We start from the raw sequence: 26,519 nt of genomic DNA on the forward strand, positions 1-26,519 counted from the left end.
TGCTCTGTTTGTCTTTCAAACGGCTTTTCTAAGAGAGCGATACTAGCCTCAGATAATGTGGTTTTTCAGAGAAAGATTTTGGATGTGTCACCTGTGTGTGCATGACCTGCAGACATAAATGTAAAGCAGCTTGATGTGTGTTTTGTGCCGGAGGCAGGTTTGAATTCATACCCTGTTTTACCTGCTGGAAGCGTGCTCCGACATGTCACACACACCTGCAGGGGGAGGAGGGGATGCATAAAAACACACATATACACACTACGGCCCTGCTTGTGTTCCACCCTGCTTTTTAACAAACACCAGGGGCAAAATAGTGAATTGACAGCTCAGTGACTGTTTTACCAGGAGGCAGACGTTGGTGCAGTCTGTGCACATGCTGACACACAAAGCTAGTGGAGCTTCTGTTCCTGAGCATGCTGAAACAGATCACTCTTTCATGCTGAACAGGCAGTGTGTGTACCTTTGCTCCCCACTGGTGTTTACCTCGGCTCTCTGCTGCTGCTTTCTGCCACGTCAAATGACCGGCTTGCTGCTTGGCTCGCTCCTCCGGGAACTCGTGGCCAGAAGAGCCTGACTGTGGTCATTCTGCTCTGGGTCTGAGGAGTCACAAACTACTGGCTGGAAGATTCCAGGCTACTCGAAGCCTTGCCTCTTCGGGAGCTTTGCTTGTTTGAGGATAAACAGATGTGTTAAGATATTTTCGAGCGAGTCAGACTGAGGACTCACCTGACAGTTGAGGAGATACTGGATCAACTGGAAGTGTACTTTTCTATGAAAAATGAGTGAATATCTTTACAGAGGAAGGTAAGGCTTTTTGGATGATTACAGCTCTAGTGATGAGTCATGGGGGTCGGTGTGGTTTTCTGTGTGTGTGGGTGTGCATTCATGAATTTAATATGAACAGAAAGGCCTGTCCTCTTCAGTGTATGCAGATAAATAAAGGGAAAAGTCTTCTGTACCTTGCAAAGAAATAGGACCTTTGTGCCAGTGTTACATAATGAGGTCTCGACCCCCACATGTGTCGTTCCAGCATGATGGACAGCTATTGGCTGAGCTAATTTCAGTCGCTTTTAAAGCAAACACCTGCATTGTCTTTGTTCACTACTGTCATTCTGACCTCTTGAAGCCTGCCAGACACAACACTTCGCTGGTTTTGCATGTTGTCAAAGTCAAGTTCAGTTTGCTAGAAATGTGTCTTACTTTAACTCACATTTTTCTCCTTTAGAGCGTTTAGGGTTCATTTGAATCCACATCTGATTGGGTCATACATATTGTGTATCCTCTATTTACAGCTCTTCATTCAATCTTCATAATATTTTCACTGGGTGAAATATTCAAAAGTAAGTTCATATTCTTTGGCACCATCCTTCCCTCAAATGGGCTAAATTATGCATTTCCTGAAGTTCAGTCAGACACATTTGGTAACCTTGGAAATGTCAGGACGCCATCTAAAGTACAAAAGTCACTTGTGTGGGTTTAATAAACAAAGTTTGATCAGTTTGTTATGACCCACATGGCAGGTCAGCAAGTTTAAAATATATACTGTGGATATAAATAACACGTCAAGTAGTTTTATTTTCATCAAATGTATGTCTCAAGGTTCAAGTGGTGGCTTGTCATAGTCAAATATCCAGATTATTTTCTCAATTGAAAACCTAAAGGCAGTTTATAGAATCAGGCTAATCTTTAGGTTTTAGAATTATGTTTTTAACTCTATTATTTTTCATTAAATCAAATCCTTATATAATTGTATCCAGGACATAATTACACTGTAATTTTGGGATTAACCTTTTGTGCCTTCTGAAAATATTGTGTTCAATTAAATGTTTCCCCACCACCTTAATTAGGTCCTTTGTTTTCTACCGCAACATAGTGATATCACTTCATAATATTTGCACTTCTATTGACATGAATTCCAACACATTATACGTGATAGGCTAAGGGGCGGGACATCTCTGGAGTTGAACAATCACAACAGAGCCGGCCAGCTAACGAATCAGCGCAGACTGGACTCTGGTTTCAGACAGAGGGTGAAAAGAGGTGCTGCAGCACAGGCAGTATGAGAAAAATAAAGCCCTTTTTTAACATTTAAGCAAGTATACGTCACAGTGGAGGCACAAAATACAAATATGAACCTGAAAATGAGCATAAAGGGACATTAAGGAGGCAAATCATTGACCAAGAGGTTATCTTTCAGAAACCTCAGCATAGGTTAGGTTAGGTGAGTTAACACGGAACTGATTTGCTGAGGTTTGATGAAAAGTAACCACACAGGAGAAAACAAATGCTCTCACACGACACACAGCTGCTGTTAGAGTAATTTACTGTTGTCTACTCTGCTTCTATTGTCACACGTGCACCCACATCTCCAGCAGTTCCTCCAGCTGTCGCCACCAAGTTATCAAACCAGCATGGAGGTCTAGCAGACCAGCAGACACACACACACACACACACACACACACACACACACCCAGGTGGTCAAGGTGCTGTTAAATGAGCTAATCCTCTCAATTCACCCAAAGCCTTTGATTCCAGTGTTATTCAAAGGGTCTCTCTCACCCTAGTGTGAAGCTCCTCTGCCTGCCTTATCTTCACTTTAGGTAATAAAAGAAGCCTTTACAGGCCTGCACGATTGGCTTTGACTTCGTTCATTGATTATTCATGAAGGCTCCTAGGAGGTGCTAATGGAGAGAAATCCTGTCTACGTTCCTCTTATCCTAAAAAGCCGCCTTATTGATCAATTTTAAGCCACTTGAGACGTCTCAGGATCCAACAGTCTTTTCTTTACTTCCCAAGCTAGAAAATTCTTTTTACTTTACCAGCCCATCAAGTATTTTCATTAGTGAAATTAACAATAAATGGTACTCTATAAGTAACCCTGTCATAAATACATCTCATAAACAGCTTCATTTGTTATTTAAGTTTTGAACAGTCAGTGGAAGGAGTTGAGGGATTCTTCCACTCTCCGTCTTTGTTTACTGTTTCTCAGCTGGTGAGTGATGAGTGTGTGACTGAAAGCATGCGCTGACTCAGTTTCCACCACCAGTGTGTGAGCGTGTCTGCTGTCTCCAACATGTCATTGGGAAAGCTCCTGGACTATTTTTGACCTACTGTGTTTTTTCAGACTTTTACCACATTTTCAGAGACACATTAAGCAGCAGCAGGAAGGGTATGAGAAGATAGTTAATTACCATACATGTGGAAAAACAGGTGTGTGTGTGTGTGTGTGTGTGTGTGTGTGTGTGTGTGTGTGTGTGTGTGTGTTTGCTTCCTTGCTTGCTTGGGAAGACACATGGGACAGTGTTGAGTTTGAGGGAACTGGGCTGATTAATGTCTCTTGTTTCAGGCACTGTAGTGCAGAGAAACGGGCCAGGCCGAAAAGCATTGGACCTATGATGGGTAAGTAAATTTTTTCTAAATATTGTTTAATGTTGTAAAGATTTCACTCTTTAATCTGCCGTCTCTAATCAATGTGCTCTTGTGTCATGTTTTGTGTTAGACTTGACTGTTTCCCCCCCAGGAAAATCATATAAACTAAAGCCTTTTTCGTTCGCCCACCATGGCCTGGTACAAGCTTGTATTTTGACTAATTAGCTGTTTGAAGGAGCAACAGTATGTTGCCACTATGCTGCTATGAATGACTCAGTGTGCCGGTAACAACCACCACCCTCCAAAAGGTGTGTGTGTGTGTGTGTGTGTGTGTGTGTGTGTGTGTGTGTGTGTGTGTGTGTGTGTGTGTGTGTGTGTGTGTGTGTGTGTGTGTGTGTGTGTGTGTGTGTGTGTGTGTGTGTGTGTGTGTGTGTGTGTGTCTGGCCCTAGGTGTTGATGCCTTAGGCTACATGTACAGCATGGCGGGTAAATGTGTTTTGATCAGATTTTGTTGTGTGAATCTACAGGTTTGATTATTTCCTACGGGTAGCTGGGTCATGTGTTGCTAATAGTAAGAAGAAATAGAGAACATTTGAAGATCTTGTTATATTTTTAGGATTAAATGACTTTAACAGAAAGACATCTGTACACTCAAGTTGATGTTTGTATTTTAATTCAAAAAGGAGATTATCTTTCCTTTATCTACAAGTTGCTCACTAACTAAATGCTATAAGGATTACACTGGAAATTCAGTTCAATTAATTGACTAAAAGGGTAAAAATCCCAAATGATTAGAAGACAATTAAATAGTGCTTAACAGGTGCCTTTGATGAATAAACAGGTTCTATGTCTAGGAAATTAGAAGGAAACCGTGGTATTGCTAAACAAAAAGCATTACCACTTTTGTTTCTTGTTTTTTAATGAAAGTGTACTGGAAAGATATCCCAGACAATCAGACATTTGAATTGGGACATGGGCCTTTGTGAACGGAAACATGTATGATCTTGCTGGCTTTGTCTTGAGTTGTGCTAATGTGCTAATTGGCTTTTTTTAATGAGATGATACCTTTTGTACATTTTAAACAAGCGAGATATAATAACATGGTAGTTATTCATCTTAAGAGGTTTGCCTTAGTTTTGAGGTCTATTTTTTAAACTCTAGACAGAGGAAGAGCTGCTTCCCCCCGCTTTCAGACTGTATGCTAAGCTTAGCTAAGTATATCTTTGACTCCAGCTCTGTTCTTAACAAACAACCAAGACATTGATGTCAATATGAACAAAAACGCAAAAATGGCACATTTCCTAAAATGTTAAACTTTTGATTTAAGGCATTACAGTTTGCACGAAGGAACACATTATGTCAATGAAGGTCCTCACAATTAGAGTAACACAACATATTTAATTGCTTGTGTGTTCATAGTTTTACACGTGCGTCATTCATATCACTGTTGTGTAATAGTTTGTACTGCAGCGTGCTCCAGGCCTCAATCCAGAATAAATGTCTACCTTCATGTTACGGAGTAGCTTTTTAATAATAATGTTGCGCAATTTTAAGTAACCGTCAGAAATCTGTGCTCTGCCAAAGTCATCTTGATTACACCCCTCGGGGTCTGGCACGCCACCACCCCCGCCCCTATTCCACTGCAAACCAATTGGCCTGCTTTTAAAGGGATAAAATATGAACTATTGTATAAATCCCTTCTATGTGGAGTTTTCTGGGAAGGCTCCTGGCCTTTTACAGATGATAAGTTTGGCTTTGAGACGTCTTGAGACCGCTGGAAGTGTTTCAGCTGGACGTTAATACACTGTGTCAAATCTGTGTGTGTGTGTGTGTGTGTGTGTGTGTGTGTGTGTGTGTGTGTGTGTGCGTGTGTGTGTGTGTGTGTGTGTGTGTGTGTGTGTGTGTGTGGACACGGCCCATATATCAAGGTTTAATAGGGTTATAATGAGGCGAGGGTTGATCAGGGCGTCTCAGAGGGGCTAAAGCCAAGAGGTGTTTACATTTCAGCTCTGTTGTGTTTCCCGAACAGCGGAACTATTTTAATTGTAGGAAGTCAGAATTAATGGTCTATGGTTATTTGCATTAAGCACAACTAACTAGATTTACCTGTTCTTTGTGTGCTTCCATTTAAAAACGAAGTTGACAAAACATTCCCCAATTTTTTGCTTGTTGTTGAGCTTTGAAATGTTTCACAGGGTCTTCATCAGCAAAGGAAGTTTATGACCTGTATAGATCCTGTCCCAAGTCCTAAAAGGGTTCTAAATAATGTAAACTCCTGTATCCAAAGTGTCAACGTTTCAAGAGCTAAGCTACTTTTACTCTCTTGAGGAAGACCATGTGATCAATCAAAAGCAGAGGAAAGATTTGTTTTGTCAGCTGATGGTTTTTAAAAGAAGAATACAACAAGAAGGCCCATATAATTTGGTAATTTTAAACATGTTAGGTCTCAAATATATAGTTCAGTTCAGGCTTTTCTGGTGCCCACTAGGGATGCACGATTTGGGGAAATAATGGAATTGCAATTTTTCTGACAGATATTGCAATTGCGATTCGATTTGCGATATTTGTTTTTAAGCGACCCAACAGAAGTTTATTACAAAATGCGGCCATATCTCCGGCTAGAAAGGTTGTATCAATGTGCTCCCGTCTCTAGCACCCCCGCAGCCCAAGCTACGAGTGAAAGAACTAAACTTACATGAAACTTCCGTTGGGTTGCTTCAAAGTCGAGCTTCTGTTTAAGATTCACCGTGTAATAGATGTAAAACATGTGATGGAGCATTACTAACCTGAAAGATACCTCATTCACACCAACGCAACTCCGGTTCAAACTCCGTGCTAGAGCTTTTCAGGTTCAGAACCAGTTCTTCGGTTTAGCTCCGGCTCTTTTCACACTGCCCAGAGTCCGACTGGTGCTGCGTTATTGCGTCATCGTTTGCGTCATGACGTAACCGTTTGCGTGCCTGCTTCATAAAGCCAAACCGCGCGGAGACCCCTCACAGCTGACACCGACAACAACAACTACGGCCGATTGTGCTCCAGCTTCCTCTGTACCTCTTCGGAAGACCAGATTCTTAGTAGGTAGCTGGTCTCTTCAGTGGACCACTGCTGCTTGTTAAGTTTCTCCATCGTTATGTACAAACTGGATAAAACGCCGGCTTTTTGTTGTTGTTCAGGACTTGATCCCGCCCCTGCCCCTGCCCCTGCCCCCGCCTCGACGTAAGCGTGACGTATGTGGTGCTTTTGCTCTGGCCGGACAATTTTTTGGTGCTTGAGACGAACCGGATTCCGGAGCTAAGAGGCTGCTCCGCTGCGGTGTGAAGAGGAAAACCGTGCATTTATCTATCAGCAACAACCAACTATTTAAGAAAAGAGACAATAGTAGGTGTGCAACGGTACACATACCCGTACCGAATAGCCCTTCGGTTCGGTACACGTGTGTACCGAAGTGTACCGAACGAATATAACGTTAAACGTAAAAAATTGAGAACGTGAACAACTTTCTGGAAGTAATCTCAGGTGCTGCGTCGCAGCATTCAGAGTAATTTGCTCACATTGGGTTCAACGCGTCATAGTCATTTCATTGGACGAGAGCCATACTATGAAAGCTGGTCAGAGGGATGCGTTCAAATTTAGTCAGTAATTTGAGGAATTGTCGAAATGGCGAACGCAGGTAAAGTTGAGCTCGAAAATCCTCCAGTATCATTGAAGTCTCCGGTTTGGGAACATTTTGGTTTCGCAGTTACGTACAAGGATGACGGACAAAGACAGGTGGACCGAACCAAAGCTGTTTGTCGGCATTGTTCAACTAAAATTGGTTACACGGCTGGCAATACATCAAACTTCCACAATCATTTGAAAAGGCATCACCCGAACGTGAATATCAATATCGGTACCAAAATAAAAAAAGACTGAAGTGCAAACCCAACTCCCACTAGCATTTAAGCCTCCACCACTCTCAAAAAGTTCAGATCGAGCCAAAGCTATTACAAACGCCAAATATCCTTATGTTGCCATGTTAGCAAAGCGTTACCTGGCTGTATCTGCTACCTCTGTCCCTAGTGAGAGGGTGTTCTCCACAGCAGGAGACATTGTTAGTGCCAGCAGATCTGCCCTTTCGGCAAGCAATGTGGACAAGTTCATATTTCTTTAAAAAATTTGAAAATACAATGAAAAGCAAGTCATAATGTCAAACTGGCTGTACAGTTCAAATACAGATTATTTCAGTTCATCGAAATGCTGCACCTTAATGTTTATTTTATTATATGTTGTATTTATTTGAGTGAATATTCACATTTTAATAATAATTAAAAACCCAAAACTAATAGTTTATGTTTTGTGAGTACTAGTACAGTAAAGTTCAAATACAGATTATTTCAGTTCATCGAAATGCTGCACCTTAATGTTTATTTTATTATATTTTGTATTTATTTTAGTGAATACATTGTTCACAGTTTAATAATAATTTAAAAAACCCCAAAAAGATTTTATTTTTTGTGATAATTTTTTCTGCTGTACCGAAAACGTTTCGAACCGGACCGTGACCTAAAAACCGAGGTACGTACCGAACCGAAATGTTTGTGAACCGTTACACCCCTAGACAATAGAGAGCGCTTGTTGGACAAAAATGTCAGTCAGCAGTAAAAAAACATGGAACATAACGTTTCTCAGAGAGAAGTGGTCATAAAACACAACCAAAGACAAAACGAGAAGAAAGATTGATGAAATGAAAGTTAAAAATGAATGGAGCCAAGTTTTCTTTATTGCTTTCCCCCATATATTCCCTTATAAAGACATGTCTGCTTTGATCTATTTACAACCTTCTTCTCCACCTGTACAGATTTCTCGTGTGATGAGACAGACAAAGGCCTTCCGGTACAGATGCACAGCCTCAGAGAGTTCGAACAGGTAAGAACATGCGCTCTGATACATGCTGTGTTTCACCTATAGAGACTCATAAGGTGCGTGCCTGCCATATGATGATGTTTTTGATGATGCAGCTGCATTGAAAAGCACAAGGAAATAAGGTAGCGACATTAAGGAAAAGTGTTTCTGGGGAGAGATGAGTCTCCGGTAATGTTAGCGTAGCGCTGCGTGTCATAGGAGGTGTGTGGCGCAGTGGGCTAGTGCGTTGGTGTTCGGATCAGGGGAGCAGAGGTTCAAACCCCACTGCAGTGGGGCATGTCGTTGTGTCCCTGGGCAAGACACTTAACCCCAAATTGTCCACAGTATTGAGTATACTATGTACAGTAAGTCGCTTTGGATAAAAGCGTCTAACAAGTAACATGTAATGTGTCCGATGTGTCCTGGCCTGTCTCTGCTTTGGGGTAATCACTAGGTGTGTTTGGAAAGACGATGTGGCAACTGAAACGGTGCATGAGTCAAGGATTTTCCTCCTTTCACGCTGAATCTCCACTGTTATTCTGTCTGTTATACTGCAGTAAAACTATTTTTATTTCTCATTATGTACGAACTGGATAATACGGTCGTTGTAACTTCAGATCTTTCTTCTTTTAACCCTGGTCCTGATCTGCCTACAATACATCACTTTTTGATTAATATATTTTCCAGATACAGAAATAAAGCTGCACAGTGGGCATTAAGAAACCCTGTATTTTAAGATGAGATTCCTGTACAATGAAACTGCATTCTCAATAAAGTTTTGATAGTAGCCTATTTTCCCCCGTTTGAACATGTGATTAGAATAGTAGTTGGAAACAAAACTACTTACTTGTTCCCCCCAAACTCTTTAGTCCCTCGAACTGTCCTAGTAGATTGCGTTCTCACCGGAATAAGGCCCCTTCTACACGGAGACTAAACGTGTTGAATCCGCTAACGTTATCTATCGTATAGACCAGGGGTCACCAACTACATTTGTCCAAGGGCCAACATTTATCCAATAGACACTTTCGCGGGCCGGATGAGAATGTCTGGTGGGCCGGATGTTGCCCCACGGGCCTCCAGTTGATGGTCAGTGGTATAGACGGTTCGTCCACACAAGGCCGACACGGAAATGCGGATTCGGAGCCCGATCCGATAGCCCTGTGATAACAGCTCCCAAGGTGGGTAGATCTTTTGACGAAACGCTCTGGGGGGCCAAACGGCTCCGTGTGTACGCCCAATACGATCATTTCCTGATAATGATGACGCCATAGCTCTCCCCACCTCTGCTGCTCACACCAGCGTCACCTGCGTCATTGCTGATGTGTTTCGCCAACAACAACAACAACAATGGCGGATCACAGGGTTGCTTTCGTGCTCCAGATGTTAGTGCAAAAATCCACAGCTCCTCTACCACAACCATCAGCAACAAGTGGACATGGAGAACTACATTAATTACATGTTGCTCAATGCACCGTGGAGAATACCCAGAAGGGTAACCAGGCAACCATGGCAACCATACTCGCTGCTTTTGGTGTATTTTGTGGCGGAAGTACAGCACCACTTACAGGCCCGGCATAAGTACTACAGCGTCTCCAGCGGGTCGAGTGGTCTCGTGTGGACGGACACGTTTCTTGTGCCGATTCCGTGCGGACGGAAGACTTTTTGATGTCGACCTCGGTTCGTTTTCGTTAAAGTCCCCGAGGGAGGATTAGGCAAATTAAGCCGCATTTATCTGTAACGTTCTGTTTGTGTAAGAATGTGTGTGTGTGTGTGTGAGGGGCGGCAATTAATCACCCGTCAAAATGCTTCTAACCCCTAGATACGGCCGCGTTACGGCTGCGCCGCGGCGTTCGCAACGATCAATGGGTGCTATTCCACCACGTGTGCCGCGTTACGGCTCAGAAGCATCCCAGAAGTGTCTCGGCGCTGGGCTGCGCTCAAAATAGGATTCAAGTCTATTTTTCCACGCAACGCGAGGCATTGTAGAGGTGCCGGGCAGGAAGTGGAATGGTCAGAGCATCCGGCCGATCCCCAAAATAAACTAATTTTGCAGACCCTATCCCTCCGTAGTCTTTCAAGTTGAAGGAGAAATGCCAGCGTTCTCCTCCGTTTTACAGGCACTGTGTAAATTGTATATATAGAATAATTATGATGATGAATGCATTTTTTTACCACTAAAATACAGCAACACATCTTTGATTCATGTCGTTTACAACTGGGATATTACAATTATTATTAACTTTGTCTGTTCAAAGTAGCCTGTCCAGGAAATATGCCCAAATCAACAAAAACTGCGAGCCGGCAGGCAAGATGCTCCGCTTCTGAAATGAAACATGCTTCTTCTTCTGCTTCTTTAAAGGTGTCACAAGCGTGGATACACAAGGTAAAGGACTCAAATGCACGACCCGGGAGACAGAGTTAAAGTATGAGTGAATACTTTCTTTTCAAAATAGGAATACAAAAAAAGATCGACACTCTTAAACGAGGTGAAAAAAGGCTCAAAAAGGCACAAAATAAAATCGCTCTCTAAGTGAGGAATAAAATGTACAAAGTAAATCAGGAGCTTGAATCAGGATTGAGATAAGATCAATAATTGCTGGTACGCAGACTGACATGGAGACAGGACAAGACAAACTGACACAAGACAAAGGAAGGCTGGGACATTTAAACAAAAGGTAATTTGGGCACAGATGGAAACAATCAGGGCGGGGCTGACGCTGATGAGAGCGGGAGACACACACAAGGATAGGGAGTGAAGGGACCTAGAATGAAACACAAAAGGTGAGTACCAAAATAAGGCCCCATTTACACGAGGATGAAACGGGTACGTTTGCGTTTACGCACCGAATTCGTTTTCAAAAAAGTGTTCCGTTCACACGCATTCGGCTCAATTAACGTGTCCGTTCACACGATATTGCTCGACCCGCTGGAAACACTGTAGTACATATGCCGAGCCTGTAAGTGGCGCTGCTGCCGCCACAAAATACAGCAAAAGCAGCGAAGAAGACCCCGGAGCATGGTTGCCATGGTTGCCCTTCTGTTTATTCTCCGCGGTGGATGCCGTGTTCTCCTGCTGTAAATCTCACCGGTAGTAGTCCACCTGCAGATGAAAAACACCCACCTATCCGCCTCTTCCAAGGGACGAGGGAACCATGCGGCAGAGTTTCCGTTAAAAAAACGTTCCACCGGTCAAAGTGTCTGTTAAAGTTGAAATCTTCCGGACAAAATTAGAAAAGTGCCGGTCAGAGATCTTCTTTGTTATTTATTGAGCTTTAAAACAAATTGATAACGGCTCTATATAATAATATAATAATAATAATAAACGGAGCCTCTCTTTTCCTCCCCCTCTTCTGACAGCCCAGCAGCAGATGTTTGAGCAGGAGACGTTGGGAGAGGGAGGCGGGGCTATTACATCGTTATCAGAAAATGGGCGTTTATGGGCGTACACACAGAGCCGTTTGCCCCCCCCCAGAGCGTTCCGTTTGCAGATCTATCCACCTTGGGACCCGTTATCGTTTGTGGGGTCCGTTTCCGCGTTTATGTGTCGGCCTCGTGTGAACGAACGGGCTATACGAAAGAGAAAAGTAGCGGATACAACCCGTTTTGTCCTCGTGTAAACGGCACCTAAGACAGGAAGTGGGAGACAAGACAAAAAAACATGAAACATGACTGAACTCAACACTTTTGACGGGACACATCAAAAGGTCCTTTTTTTAAATGTACAGCTGAGGAGCTCTGCAGCATCTCTGATCGCCTTATTGTACTTGCTGCCACTGGATAAGATCAAGTGTGTTTAAGTGTTGTTTGGCATAATAGAAATCGTAACTGCTGGACAAATGTAAACTAAACATGTATTTTTGTCTCTGTGATGTCCTTCCATCCACATTGGTGTATTGATACATACAGTAGCCCCCTTGTAATGGTGTATCCCCTTACTCAATCGAACCCTGATTGTATTGTTAAAAAAAATCTGATTAATTAATTAATCTTAACACATTTTACAGCCTCTAAAAACTAAATCTGAAGATACACCATGCATACTAATGCTTCCCTCCATCCTTCTTTTCCGGGGGCCAGCTAGTGCAGGGTCTACTGTGAAACAACATTTTTGATTTAAAATGTAGATTAATTTACGTGTGAACATTTCAGAAAACCTTTCCAAACAGCTGCACTAGCATATATTTGTGTTTTATTTTTGAAGGCCGGAAATCCCAGTTTCCTTTAGTAACTGTTTGGCATGAATGAAACTCAATCACATTACAGTCTTGACAAAAATGAAAAGAGAAATGACGGCATCTGTGTTTTGTTATTGCACAGATTTATCCTGCTGTTCATCAGAATGCTATTTATTATGGCTATGATTGGAACATTCAACGACTTGAAAAATAAATAAAAATAAGCATTTTTCCTTATTGTTTTATTGTGGAAAAAAACTTGAAAAATGCTGGTATACCAACATTTCCTTCTGAAAGCTTATCAGCTATTTCCCAAATAAGTTTTCATATGAGATCCTGCAAAGTATCTATGATCACAGCAAATGCCTGAAAAATTACAAGGAGATATATGAATAGTTGAGTGAAACCCACATATGCTGACATATTTTTTTAATTGGAATCAAACATTCTGTAAAAAGCCACACGGCTAAATTATTGCTGCTGTTTCGAACTAAAAAGATGAGAGGAATAGTTTTCTTCAGTTTTTTTCAGAGTAATAGTTTCTGGGAATTTTGCCAGGTGTATTATGGGTCTGAGGTGCTTGCTGTAATTATCCTGTTCTCCTTTTAGTGAAGGATGGAGCTATAGCAGAGATTGTAGTAATGCTGAATTAATGTGGAAAGATTGGGTTGTATTGGCAATAAGGTCAGATGATATGAAATGTGAAACTCCAGCAGGATGAGATCAAATCCCCTCATGCTGTAGGACAAACTGTCTGACTGATTCTGAGACAAAGCAGAAAAAAAACAGACGGTACTTTTTCCACTAAAGGCCTTTTTGACTTTTTAAACAGGTGGTAATTTATAGAATCAGGAGGAAACATTTTAAAGGCTTTACATCACACCTAATTGTACTTCACTTAGGCTATTCCTCTCCAAACGTTGGCAAGACCTATAACAGTATATTTTACAACTGCTTATTTTCCGAGGTCTATTCTGCTCCTTTGAACCAAAACCTGATCCAGGAACCCAGTTGGACTGGTTCTAAACAATGTTCAGTCCAATATGGGACAAGTAGGGATGTATACAGTATTGTTAAAGGAGCCCTATTCGGCTCATTTTCAGGTTCATATTTGTAACTGTTCCTCTACTGTGACATGTTTCCATGCTTTAATGTTCAAAAAGCTCTTTATTAGCACCTCTTTTCACCCTCTCTGAAACCAGAGCTCAGTCTGCTCTGATTGGTTAACTGGCCGGTTCTGTTGTGATTGGTCAACAGCTTAGAGATGTCCCACCCCTTAGCCTCATCACCTCAGCGTAATGTATTGTGTCAGCCAGCGACGTGCAGTCAGGGGAGGCAGGGGAGGCAGAGCCTCACCTGTCATACTCCAATGTAACGGAAAAACAACTAAAGAAAAACTAAATAGTACTGTAGCGATCTGCATTTATTGTTCAAGTGTTCTGTTAACTGTTTGTGTCAGGCTTCTGTGAGGAGAGCAGGTAGGGGCGGGGTTGGGGAGCAGAGGGTTTGGTGTGTGTGTGTCTGTGTGGGCGCGTGGAGGTGAGTGAGAGGTTGGCGCGAGAGGAGAGAGAGTGAGAAAGGACGGATGAGAGCCGTTGGTTGTTAATAAACCTGTTTAACTTGAGAACGCTTCACTCGTCATTCCGACACGTCCGGGTGGACGTTACATTGGTGTCAGAAGTAAAAAAAACAACAAAAAAAACAGAGTTTTATCCGCTAATCGCCGGTAGCCGCAGCTAGCACTGACTCGGCTAACGTTAGCTCTGCTTCATCGGCCGGTAAATAATGGAAGCACAGATGAACCGGACCGGAGCTCGTCCGAAAGTCAAGGAGGAGATGGATGGCTTATGGCGTGACTCAGAAGACAATTTATGGCGTGAATTAAATGCTGCTGCCGGTTTCGACTCGGCCGGCGGGAAGCGGCACGTCGGCGCAGGGACCTCCCCCGGGAGTGGCGCGGCGCCGGTTGTAAACAATGATGGCGGCGCCCGGCTCCAAGTTAAAACACCGAAATACAACGGTAAAGCCGACTGGGAAGCCTTCCATGCCCAATTTGAACTGTTATCACGGGCTGTGGGCTGGTCTGAGGACAATAAGGCGCTCCAGCTGGCCCTGTGTATTACAGATGAAGCTTTATCCTGTTTGCTACTGCTCAGCCCGGCTGAAAGAACTGACTATGGGGCCTTGGTTGGGGCTCTGAAGCGGCGGTTTGGACAATGCAGCCAGCCTGGGGTGCTGCGTTCGGAGCTGTCAAGCAGACAGAGACAGCCGGGTGAGCCGCTCCGCATATTGGCTAATGACATTGAAACCCTGGCGAGAAGGGCATACAGCCACATGTCCCCTGAGGTGCAGAGCGAGCTGGCTAGGGACCAGTTTATCCGGGCCATAACCCCCAGGGAGCTGCGCGTCCAGACACAACTGGCACATCCCCGCTCTCTGCAGGAAGCACTGGAGCTGGCGTTGGAGAGAGAGGTTGTAGGAGGGGCGGCAGAGAGCACGCACACGGGAGGCGGCCCGGTTGTGAGAACGGTGAGACAGGAGGAGCCAGGACAAGAGAAACCAGCATGGGCGGCTGAGTTGACTGAGCTAATCCGTGCTATGGCACTGCAATCGCCGCAGGGCAGCAACCGTCCTCGTCGGGGTCCTCTGGTGTGTTGGGGGTGCGGCCAGGTCGGCCATATTAGCACAAGGTGCCCCATGAATGCTGATATTCAGGGAAACGCCCCCGGGTCTGTGTAAATGGGACGTCACAGACCCCCGCCGTTGGGTCCCATCCTGCCTGGTCTCCAGTGGACAGAGCCCAGCTGCACGGAGGGGGGAGCGGGGCTCCGCTTCCCCCAGAAGCAAACGACATCGCAGAGTCTGTGAGGGTGGTGGGCTGGACTCACGCGGGGGATTTCTGCCATGTCCCCGTCACCCTGGCAGGGGCCCCATGGACGGCCCTTGTTGACACCGGCTCCACAGCGACACTGATGAGACCGGACGTGGTCCCAGCGGGGACACGGTTGACACCCACTCTGGTGAAACTGCGAACAGTAACCGGTGAGCTAGCCCCTATGCTTGGGAGAGGGGTGGTGGTTATACAGGTGGGGGGGCTGTCAGTGTCTGTTAAGGTGTGGGTTGCGGCAGTACAGGACTCCTGCATATTAGGACTTGACTTTCTGCGGGTTGCACGCTGTGTGCTAGACCTGGGGAGGAACACGCTGGCCTTTCCAGGGGGTCCCACAGTTGAAATGGTGCACCCCACACTTGCCACGACACCACACCCACCTACATCAAGAGTGACTGAAACACTTCCCCCACCCCAAACCCCCCCCCCTGCAGCCATGCCCCCTGTCATCAATGCTAACCCCAGCCCCAACCCCACACCCCGTACTCCAGTTGATGTACGGCCCCCGGCCCCGGAACAACAACCTGCAGCTCTAAAGGGGGACAGACGGGCGGCAGTGAAGGAGGTGTGGAAACGCAGCTGTGATGACTTAAGACCCGAGCAGCGGGAGGAACTGTGGCAAGTGCTGTGGGAGTTTAAGGACATTTTTGCTCTGACAGAAGAGGAAGTGGGCCTGACACACCTGGTGCAGCACGATATCGACACGGGCGACGCACGGCCCGTCAAGACACGCCCCCGCCGCCTTCCCCTGGCCCATCAGACAGCAGCAGACAGCGCTATTGATGAGATGCTGTCAGCTGGCATTATTGAGCCCTCTGACAGCCCCTGGGCCTCGGGGGTTGTGATGGTCAATAAGAAGAAGAGTTCAAAGATGAGGTTTTGTGTGGACTACAGACCGCTGAACAGTGTGACCAAGAAAGACTCATACCCGCTGCCCCGCATAGATGAGTGTTTGGACTTGGTGTCTGGCTCATCCTGGTTCTACTCTTTAGACCTGCGCAGCGGGTATTGGCAAGTTCCCCTCAGCCCAGAAGCCAGACCAAAGACAGCTTTTTGCACTGGGAGGGGGCTGTGGCAGTTTCGAGTCCTCTCCTTCGGCCTGTGCAACGCTCCGGCCACGTTTGAGCGGCTGATGGAAAGGGTGCTCGCTGACGTTCCCCGACAGGAGTGCCTGGTCTACCTGGACGATATCCTGGTCCATGGTAGCTCCTTCCAGGCGGCTTTAGGAGCCCTGCGGCGGGTTCTACAGAGGATAGCAGCAGCGGGGTTGAAGCTCCACCCCGACAAGTGCTGTTTCTTGAGGAGAGAGTTGGAGTTCCTGGGGCACCGAGTCGGAGGAGAGGGCATCAGCACGCTGGAGGAGAAGGTGCGGGCAGTAAAGGACTGGCCAGCCCCCATCAATCTGCGGGAGCTGAAGAGCTTCATTGGGTTAGCGTCGTACTACAGGCGGTTCGTGCGTGGCTTCTCTTGCATAGCTGCACCCCTGTTCCGCCTGCAACAGAAAGACTGTGATTTTGCTTGGACTCCAGAGTGTGAGCTGGCCTTCAGCTCTTTAAAGAAGGCCTTGACGGAGTCTCCCATCCTCACTCCCCCAGACCTCAGCCTACCGTTCGTCCTGGATACGGACGCCAGTGACGTCGGGATGGGGGCGGTGTTGAGCCAGGTGGGGCCTGGGGGGGAAAAAGTGGTGGCGTATTTCAGCAAAACCTTCAACAAAGCTGAACGGCGCTATTGTGTGACACGCAGAGAGTTGCTGGCAATTGTGAGAGCAATCAGCCATTTCAGGTACTACCTGTGTGGCCTGTCCTTCACAGTGAGGACTGACCACGCAGCCCTCCAGTGGCTGATGTCCTTCAAGGAGCCCGAGGGACAGATTGCACGCTGGCTAGAAGGACTGGCGCCGTACGTCTTCACAGTGGAGCACAGGGCGGGGGTTCGCCATACCAACGCTGACGCCCTGTCCCGGCGCCCCTGTGCTCCCAGCGGCTGTCGGTACTGTGAAAAGAGAGAGGACCAAGAAAAGGAGCTCTGTGCAGAGGAGGAGCGAGACCACAGGCATAAACCAGCCGAGCCGGTCTGCAGAGGTGCACGGATCATCGACTCACCCGAATGGAGAGCGCGGCAGGAAGAGGATGCTGACCTACAGCCAGTGCTGAGGTGGGTGGAGTCAGGACAAAAGCCACTGTGGAATGAAGTTGCTGGGTGCTCGCTTGCCACCAAAGGACTGGTTGCAAAGTTTGAGGCTCTCCGGACGAAGGATGGAGTGCTGCAGAGAGCCTGGAAAGAGCCTGCAACGGGGGAGGAGAGGTGGCAGGTGGTGGTCCCCAGGGCGCTGAGGGAAGAAGTGCTTAAGGCCTCCCATGGAACTACTGGGGCAGGACACTTTGGGGTCTCCAAAACCTTGCGTCGACTCCGCCAAAGCTGTTACTGGGGCCAGCTCAGGAGAGATGTTGAGGACTTCTGCCGCCGCTGCGACCTTTGTACGGCGTACAAAGGTCCCACCGATCAGTCACGTGCCCAGCTTCAGCAGCTAGCGGTGGGGGCCCCGATGGAGAGGGTGGCGGTGGACATAATGGGCCCATTCCCGTGCACAGAGAAGGGGAACCGTTACGTCCTGGCCGCCATGGACTATTTTACAAAATGGCCAGAGGCGTATGCTATACCAGACCAGGAGGCGGTGACCGTTGCAGGTGCCCTGGTGGAGGGCATGTTTGCCAGATTTGGAGCGGCCGAGGTCATTCACAGCGACCAAGGAAGAAACTTTGAGTCGAGGGTGTTCGCCGCTATGTGTGACCGGCTGGGCATGCAAAAGACGCGGACTACTCCTCTGCACCCGCAGAGTGACGGACTGGTCGAACGGTTCAATAGGACTCTGGGAAAACAACTCGCTATCCTCACCGCGGAGCATCAGCGTGATTGGGACATGCACCTCCCTCTTGTTCTTTGGGCCTACAGATCGGCTGTGCAGGAGTCCACCTCATGCACACCGGCCCTGCTCATGCTGGGGCGAGAGCTGCGGACACCAGCAGAAATGGCTTTTGGCCGACCCCCCGACACACCAGCGGTTCCTCCGGGACCGGAATATGCCAGGAGGCTCCAGGATAGAATGGAGTCAGCACATGCCTTTGCCCGCGATCAGCTGCAGAAGGCGGGCATGAGACAGAAAAGAAACTATGACACGAGTGCTAGAGGGGGGGACTTCAAGGCCGGGGACCTGGTGTGGGTGTATAGTCCAAGAAGAAAGAAGGGCCGGTGCCCTAAGTTGGACTGTCACTGGGTGGGCCCTTGTGAGGTGCTGGAAAAGCTGGGAGAGGTGGTCTATAGGGTCCAGCTGCCGCCTAGAGGGAGACGGGTGGCCCTCCACAGGGACCGGCTGGCCCCATACAGAGGTGATGCACATCCGCGGCCTAGACCCCCAGCATCGTCTAGGAGAAACCAGACAGTCACTTCCCCCGATTCACTGACTGTGTCCCCTGCTGACCCCCCACATTCACCCCCACCCCCAAACTCACCCCCTGTTCCGGGACAGGATGTTCCAAGCCGGCAAGCGCAGCCGCCTGTGTTCACTCCAAGGCGGCCTCAGAGACCAAGAAGAGCCCCGGGCCACCTCAGAGACTTTTTATGCATTCCCTCGGGGCGAGGGACTTAGTAAGGGGGGGGCAATGTAGCGATCTGCATTTATTGTTCAAGTGTTCTGTTAACTGTTTGTGTCAGGCTTCTGTGAGGAGAGCAGGTAGGGGCGGGGTTGGGGAGCAGAGGGTTTGGTGTGTGTGTGTCTGTGTGGGCGCGTGGAGGTGAGTGAGAGGTTGGCGCGAGAGGAGAGAGAGTGAGAAAGGACGGATGAGAGCCGTTGGTTGTTAATAAACCTGTTTAACTTGAGAACGCTTCACTCGTCATTCCGACACGTCCGGGTGGACGTTACAGTACTAATAATAAAATGTCTCCACTGATCTATGATGTAAGTGTGATTAATGTATGATTCCAATCGCTTTTTAAAGTCAAAATCAGCAAATTTGCACAGATGAGCTCTGCCTCACCTCAGAATGTGTCACCCCACAGAAACTGGCTGGAAAGCGGGCCCTAAGCGCATGCCTGTTACCATCTCACTGTAGATCACCAATGTAATGTTTGTAGATCCCTTTATTAAATTTATCCTCGCCATCCATGGTCTCTACGTATATATGATATTTAGGCTCGCTGGTCTCATCATATAACGGCAATGAAAAAAGCAGCAGGAGAGGCAGCCATAACCTCTGCCGCACTGAAGAGGGCGCACGTGAGCCCACAGGTTCTTGTTGCTACTGTTATTCTACGCAGAGACGGTAGACATAAACAACAAACTAGACTTTTGAAACTACAGGAAGATAAGGAGGACTTTTACAAAAAACGAATAGATTGTTGTCCAGAAGCAGAGCATGAACTTAATCTTCAAGTCAAGGTAAGACCACAACTGTAATGAAAATGGGATCTTACTAAGAAAGAACAATCCAATATTTAGATTTTGGGTATCCTTTTGTTGAACGGTCTGTTTAAAATAAATCGAAGCATCAGACTAAAAAAGCTTTTGAAAATAACCGAATATTTTGATTAAGGTCAAAATATAATATTTGTAAATCTGACTCTGAAAGAGTCAGTGCCTCACCAGCCATGAAGCTCACCGCACGTCACTGGTGTCAGCGCTCCAACACATCATGTGTCTTTAACACCTTTCTCTGTTTTCATTAGGGTAAGAGGCGGGTAAATGGTGCAAGTATGGAGCCTATCATTGGCCAAGTAGTCATAACCTAATTTTACCATCTCTGCAATATTGCACAAAAAAAATCCAACCCTCTCTCACCTGCCCCGCAGCTGAATGACTTATCCATGCCTTCATTTCCTGCCGCCTTGACTACTCTAACTCACTTCTCCCTCAATAGCCTCCAACTGGTACAAAATGCAGCCGCCCGATCCTCACACACACCAAATCATGGCACCACTTCACCCCAGTACTCAAAGAACTTCACTGGCTTCCCGTCTCCCACCGCATCAATTACAAAATACTGGTCCTCGTCCACAAAACCCTCCACCATCTCATCCCCTACCTCACTGACCTTCTCAGCCCAAACGGTCCCTTAGAAACTCCTCAGCCGGTCTCCTATTCACCCCCAAGTCCAAACTCCACAGCTTCAGAGACAGAGCCTTTTCTGTGGCATCGCTGGAATTCCCTCCCCTAAGATCTCGGTGATTCCGAGTCCCTCACACTTTTCCAGTCCAGCCTCAAAATGTATCTCTTCCCCTCTGTCTACTCATAGCTCCCCCCCATCAATCCATGCCCGTTGGTCATCTTTATTTGTCCTTGTTTGTTTGTACTTCCCCCACCCAAACCCTATACCTTATAATATGTAAAGCAGTTTTGATTCCTAGAAAAGCGCTATTAAAAATATAATTCATTATTATTATAATCATCACAAAACCTCTGCTAAAGACAAAAGCAACCTCTAATAAGGGGCTGCTGAAAGGCTCAATTTCATTTCAAGAAGTTACACGCTAAAACGTTTGGAAATGAATGCGATAATTTAGAGTTAAAGTGAAACTAAATACAATAAATATGGGAGAGAAATAAGAACTTAGCTTGCAGACATAATCAAGTATAATTTGACCTTTGAATCATAATGTCCTGACATGTCAGTCAAAAATAGGCCAAGCCCATGAATCAGGACTGATTGTAGTTGTAGCATGTGCCTGAGGATAGAGGATCTAAACTGTGTATGTAAAGCTGAAATCAGTTTCTTTCCACATTTCCTTCTGCAGCTTGGAAAGTCCAGTAAAGATGGCAGAACTGCTAAAGAACATTGATTTAGTCCCACATGTGGAAACCTACTGTTCAAATCAGCCAATGCACTGTGCTATATACAATCTTGCTGATATTGTAAATATTTATCCTTGAATGACTTAACTGTCAACCAAGGCAGGTGTGACATTTTAACACAGATTGAATGTGAATAATGTCATTGTATTGGTTTTGGGTCAGTGTGGTACTTCACCATATAGATGAACTATTCATTTAAAACCATAGATACCAGCTTTGGGGTGAAATGCATCTTGAAATGGTATAAAAGATTGAAGGCCTAAAGCTTTGTATTTTTCTGTATGAAGAGATATCCCCCTCGCAGCGATACAGAAGAGGCAGAAAGCTGAACTCTCAGCTGGTTGGTTGTTCGGAGGCTACATTTAAGTGTGCGGGCAGCTTTCCTTTGAAGATTTCCCCTGACTCTCCCACGGGGAGATGAGGGGATGAGTCATGCTATACGCAGACATACAGCGCAGACATCAGACTGGGAGGCAACCTAAACACCGGCTTTGTACTGAGGGATGAGGGGAAATGAACTGAGATCGCTGATGTTGTGGGTTTGAATTACAGTCGATGTTTTGCAGACCTGCAAAAAATCTTTAAAAAAGGCCTGTGTTTTTACAAGTTTGACACCATTTACCACAAACACAGCTAAGTTGTTCTAAGAAAGTTGCTGTGTTTCTAGTTTTTTGAACATATTTTTCACAGAAACTTGACAAACATTAAATTGGCTTGAATCCTGCTTTTATAATTTATAATGGAACTCACGTCTCAGCATTGTTTAATAGTTAATTTAATATAGTTAATACCTTTAATTTGCATGGTAACATTTACATATTTGAGGGTCTTTTAAAGAGCAATTGTATATGAGCAATCATTGTTTTGACACTTTGAAGAATATTATGATTATGTTTTCTTGCCAGATTTGCATGCAGATGACGGCGAATATAGACCAAAGTATCTCTTAAAATTGTCCGCCTTGTCCTGTGTAAACATCTAAATTGGTTAACGGTCGCAGAAAGAACATACAAATCATTTCTCTTAAAATGTCCATTGTTGACCATTGTTGCATCCCCACATTTTCAAGGACTCAATTTTATATCAATTGTGGAGGCAGCAGTGGATTTGTGTCAGAGTTTTGATAGCATTTATCATGCAAATTGAGCATACCATTTTAGCCATGGTTGTATCCATACCAACATTGTGATTGGTTGACTGTGAAGAGGGTTTAATGTCTCAATTATATTTTAACCTTTTTCCTGTGACGATATTTTTCAACATGCACAGTTGAGGCAACCAAATTACTGAAAAGTAAACTAATCTAGTGAAAACCTTGGCTTATAAACATTATAATATAGTAACACGTTGACTCTAACTCTTTAGAATTATGAATCAAAGAGACAATGGCAACAAACTGTAGAAAACTTACGCTTTGAGATTTTCAGTCCAGACTTTCAGGCGTTTGTGATTTATCTGATTTCCATCTGTGGCGTGGATTATTTACAGTTCAGACTCTGAAACTATAACAAATGGAAACAACTGATTTCCAATATCAAACCGAGACATAATAGTCCGAGTCCTTTCTGACAACGTTCCACATTCTGATGGAGCAGATTCAAGTTTGTTGACCTTTCTCTGCCACTGTAGCTTTACATTAAGTTTTTCTGACAGTGGCAGCCTATGTTGGTCCTCTCATTTTAACAGAGCAGTCTGGATTATTGAATCCAGGTTATATGTGTATGTGTAGTTTGTTCGCTATCCACATTTGCGTCAGTTTAAGGAATCAATCCTCCGGCAGGCTGTTTGGAAGAAACATGAACCTGCCAGAGTCACGTTTGTAACTGTCAAACATCCACGCTCTGCAGTACTGAGGTTTTACCAAAAGAAAGTGAAAAATCACCCAATCAAAATGCCCCTTCCTCAACTGGCCTTTATTAGTCCGCAGAAGAAATTGAAAGCACATGTCCTGCCTTTAAATGCGAATTCAAACCGACCACAGAGACACTTAGATTGATAGAAGAAGGGGGAGGATTGCGTATAATTTTGGCCATTAAAACCTCAGGACAAATTAGGGCAGTTAATCTGTTATTTTGCCCTCGGTCTCAGCATTCACTTCTAAAAACCCACATGCGCTATGAAAGGTCTGTCAGAGTTGGATTACCATCACCGGAGTGGCAGTAATGGACCGTATTCAGTATCGTGCAGAACATGAGAGAACCCCCGATCCTGCAGCTTGTGATCATAATGGCACATTTATTTTAAAATTCCCTTTATCTCCCACATCTTTTTTCTCCTCCTTGCTTCTTGTGCTCTCCTAGTTTTTGTTGTGGCATGTGAAAATAGGTCAGAATACTGTGGGTGACTGCGTGTGTGTGTTCAACCCTCAAGCTATTGGCTCTGAATTCACGGCTTTATGCTGATATCTACAGCTCTGCATAGGAACACAGACGCAGTGATGTTGGATAAAGACATCACTGAAACATCCACTCCCCTTACAGATGATACTGAATATTTTGGCTCTATTATTTAGCACAAGGTTGATTGGCTCGAAACAGTCTTTATTAAGCAGGGAATTGCAGATTTATTGAATGTTGAGTTACCTCTCATTTAAAATGGTTATAACATAGCAAGTTTTAGGTCACATTTTTCAACTGCTCCTTTAATATAATAATAATTACAATAACTTTTCTAAATACATTTAAGTTCGTATCTCAAGAGTGTTATGCTTGTGTGCACATTAGCTACCACTGTTAATTTTCAAGCCTGACCAAATATTCACCCCTTTAAACAGGACGATTAAGGAAAGTAATAAGTGCTTTGTTCATGTTAGGGAAGCTCCATTGTCATGACTACAATGCTAACCACTCATTTAAGGTAGTGCTTGGGTGTGGTTGTTACATTGTTTGAGGCTGGTTTGTTCTGTATGTATAGGCAACACTGCAAGAGGAGTCTCCCAGCAAGGATTTGTATAGAAGAAAAAGTGTATTGAATAGCAAAATAAAAAAGGTACATTCCCGTTTCTGTTGTAGAAGTGACTAAAAGGACAAAAACTAAAAGACTTGACAGATAGTATTTGAAACTTTTATTGTTTTTCTATGGACACGACTGATAACACTCTTTGACAAATGTTAATGAAAAGGTGTTGAGTACAGAATTCAGCGCAGAGGGATTGTCTCAACACGGTTCTCAATGTGGGGACAGATGAGCTGGCTGTAGCAGCTAGAGAAGCTAACGGGGCTAGCAGCGAGAACACTGCTAAAACCAACCCAGTCTCATGGCATTTCGTGTTCACCAACACGATTTTTAATATATTGATTCGTGTTCACCAACACGATTTCCCCCTTTTTTTCGTGTTGCACAGCATGATTTTAAAAGCAATATATTTCTATTGGTAGTCTCGCGGCATTAGGTGTTATAGGAAGACCGGAAGCTGTGTGGTTCATAAAAACATGTTCTTACTCAATATCAAGCCACAATTATTGCTTTTATTTTAAATCGTATAATTTCTGACTTTTGTTGCCGTCTGTGAGGAAAATAAATGGGGCTGAGAGCCTCAGGATACTGAAATCTGTATTTTTAAAATCTTTTTTTCCTTCTAATTTGTTATTCTTTTCAAAATAACACACTGTTATTTACTCACCAATAACACAGAATTATCCTTGTTTTTATTTATTTGTTTATTTCCATAATCTCGTGATATTTTTAAGTCAGTCAGGAACTGAATTTCAAAATAAAAATAACCGGAAACAGACGTAGGCCTCTAGGAGTTTAGGATGGCCGAAGACACTATACTACCCATAATCCCCAGCTATCGTTTAGGACTACAGTCCCGTGATTAATCTTCAAGCTCTGGGATTGGATGTTGGAGTGGCAGTTCGCCAAGGTTAGCCTATAGCGTAAACAGCTGTTTGAAATGGAACGAAACCACGCCAGACTATCCAAAACTGGAATCGAACGCCCCCACCCCCAGAACTACACATGCTGGCTATTGTGTTTCGCAAAATGTTCTATGGGACGTCTCTACTGAACGTTTTCGTTTTTCCCACAATTAGAAATGTCCATGACATTGGTGTTATCAAATGTAAAACATATAATTAATAAATGGGTGAAAATCGCTTGTGTCCATAATGCGCAGCATTAATATATACCCACGTGACAGCTCATTGTTACTTTGTAATTCTACTCCACTACAATACAGAGGTTAACCTGGTATTTTTACTCCACTACACTTATGTGAGTTACTTTGCAGATTCTGATTAATGATGGGAAATATAAACAACCCTTTAATCAGACTTTAGTTACACCTGAGTAAAATTCAGGGAAGATGATTGTCAAGTGCCAACAATCAGGAGAGATATTTGATAGTTGGTGCTTGAGAAGACTAAACATTTATCTGCAATTGACATGAATGGAAACGAGTAATAAAGTATATTCATTACTCGTTATTCTCTACTAATAGTTAATTAAAGACTGTATAATGGCTATTTTGCACATCCCTTTCAAGATTTTCAAAGGTTATTGACATATTATATACACAACTACGGTGTATGCAATGAATGAAAATCTTGGGTCACAGGTTACTCAACAGCGCATTACAAGACATCTATCAATATGTGTGTATACCTCCACCATTAAACTGTCATATTCTGCACATTTCTTATACTATCTACATACATAACAGTATAATTATAATATCAGTTAAAATAAGTGCTTCAACATAGTTAGCATTGCAGGAAAGCAATATATTAGACGTTAAGTACTTTGTCAGGCTTAATATTTATCTGTAGATACCCCCAAAGCTTTTTTCTTATTTAAAAGAAGACCTTAATCTAAAGTATTATTACACTAAACTGTTTTATTGTAGAGATCACTTACAGTATCTTCTTGATTTTGTACATTCTATATTTCTATCATTGACCTTCTACTTTCCCCCTATGAAAGTATGTACTCTTAATATTTTTTTAATCAAATATAACACATAAAAACAATAATTCAATAACGTGCTTTAACCACTAGGCGGTGCACACAAGGTACAGACAGCCAGACATCCTTTGTATTATTAGTGTAGGACACTTATGTATGTACAACATCTGAAGATGTAGTTTTATTCATGTTTTCACATAATTTTACAGCCTATTGCTATACTATTTCAGACTCAGTATTTACATTCTTATATTCAAAGAAAATCAGTAATATCTTTAAAAACTACAAGTCCTTTTATATCAGCTGTGCACCGTTATGGTGTAAATATAACCTATCTATGAATTAGATCAAATGTAAAAGTCAACCGAATTACTATTGATACTGCAAGGAGACGTATTGTGTGAAGAGAAATTGAAGATGTTGTTTAATTGTTGATATATTTATGATCCAC

The 26,519-nt window shown here is 44.3% G+C and overlaps 1 protein-coding gene across 1 annotated transcript in view; it reads left to right on the top strand.

Annotated features, from left to right (window-relative positions):
* Positions 1-451: 451 nt before the first annotated feature.
* The window catches only part of LOC307043897 (CDK5 regulatory subunit-associated protein 2-like), a 68,905-nt gene continuing 42,837 nt past the window's right edge, over positions 452-26,519 (top strand). Inside the window, exons 1-3 of the mRNA XM_079688831.1 lie at positions 452-804; positions 3,347-3,399; positions 8,207-8,274. Coding sequence (XP_079544957.1) covers positions 779-804; positions 3,347-3,399; positions 8,207-8,274 — 147 coding nt within the window. The 5' untranslated portion in view covers positions 452-778. The remainder of the gene's footprint in view (positions 805-3,346; positions 3,400-8,206; positions 8,275-26,519) is intronic.

The sequence above is a fragment of the Notothenia rossii genome, assembly GCF_949606895.1.
Source record: "Notothenia rossii genome assembly, chromosome: 1".
NCBI lineage: Eukaryota > Metazoa > Chordata > Actinopteri > Perciformes > Nototheniidae > Notothenia > Notothenia rossii.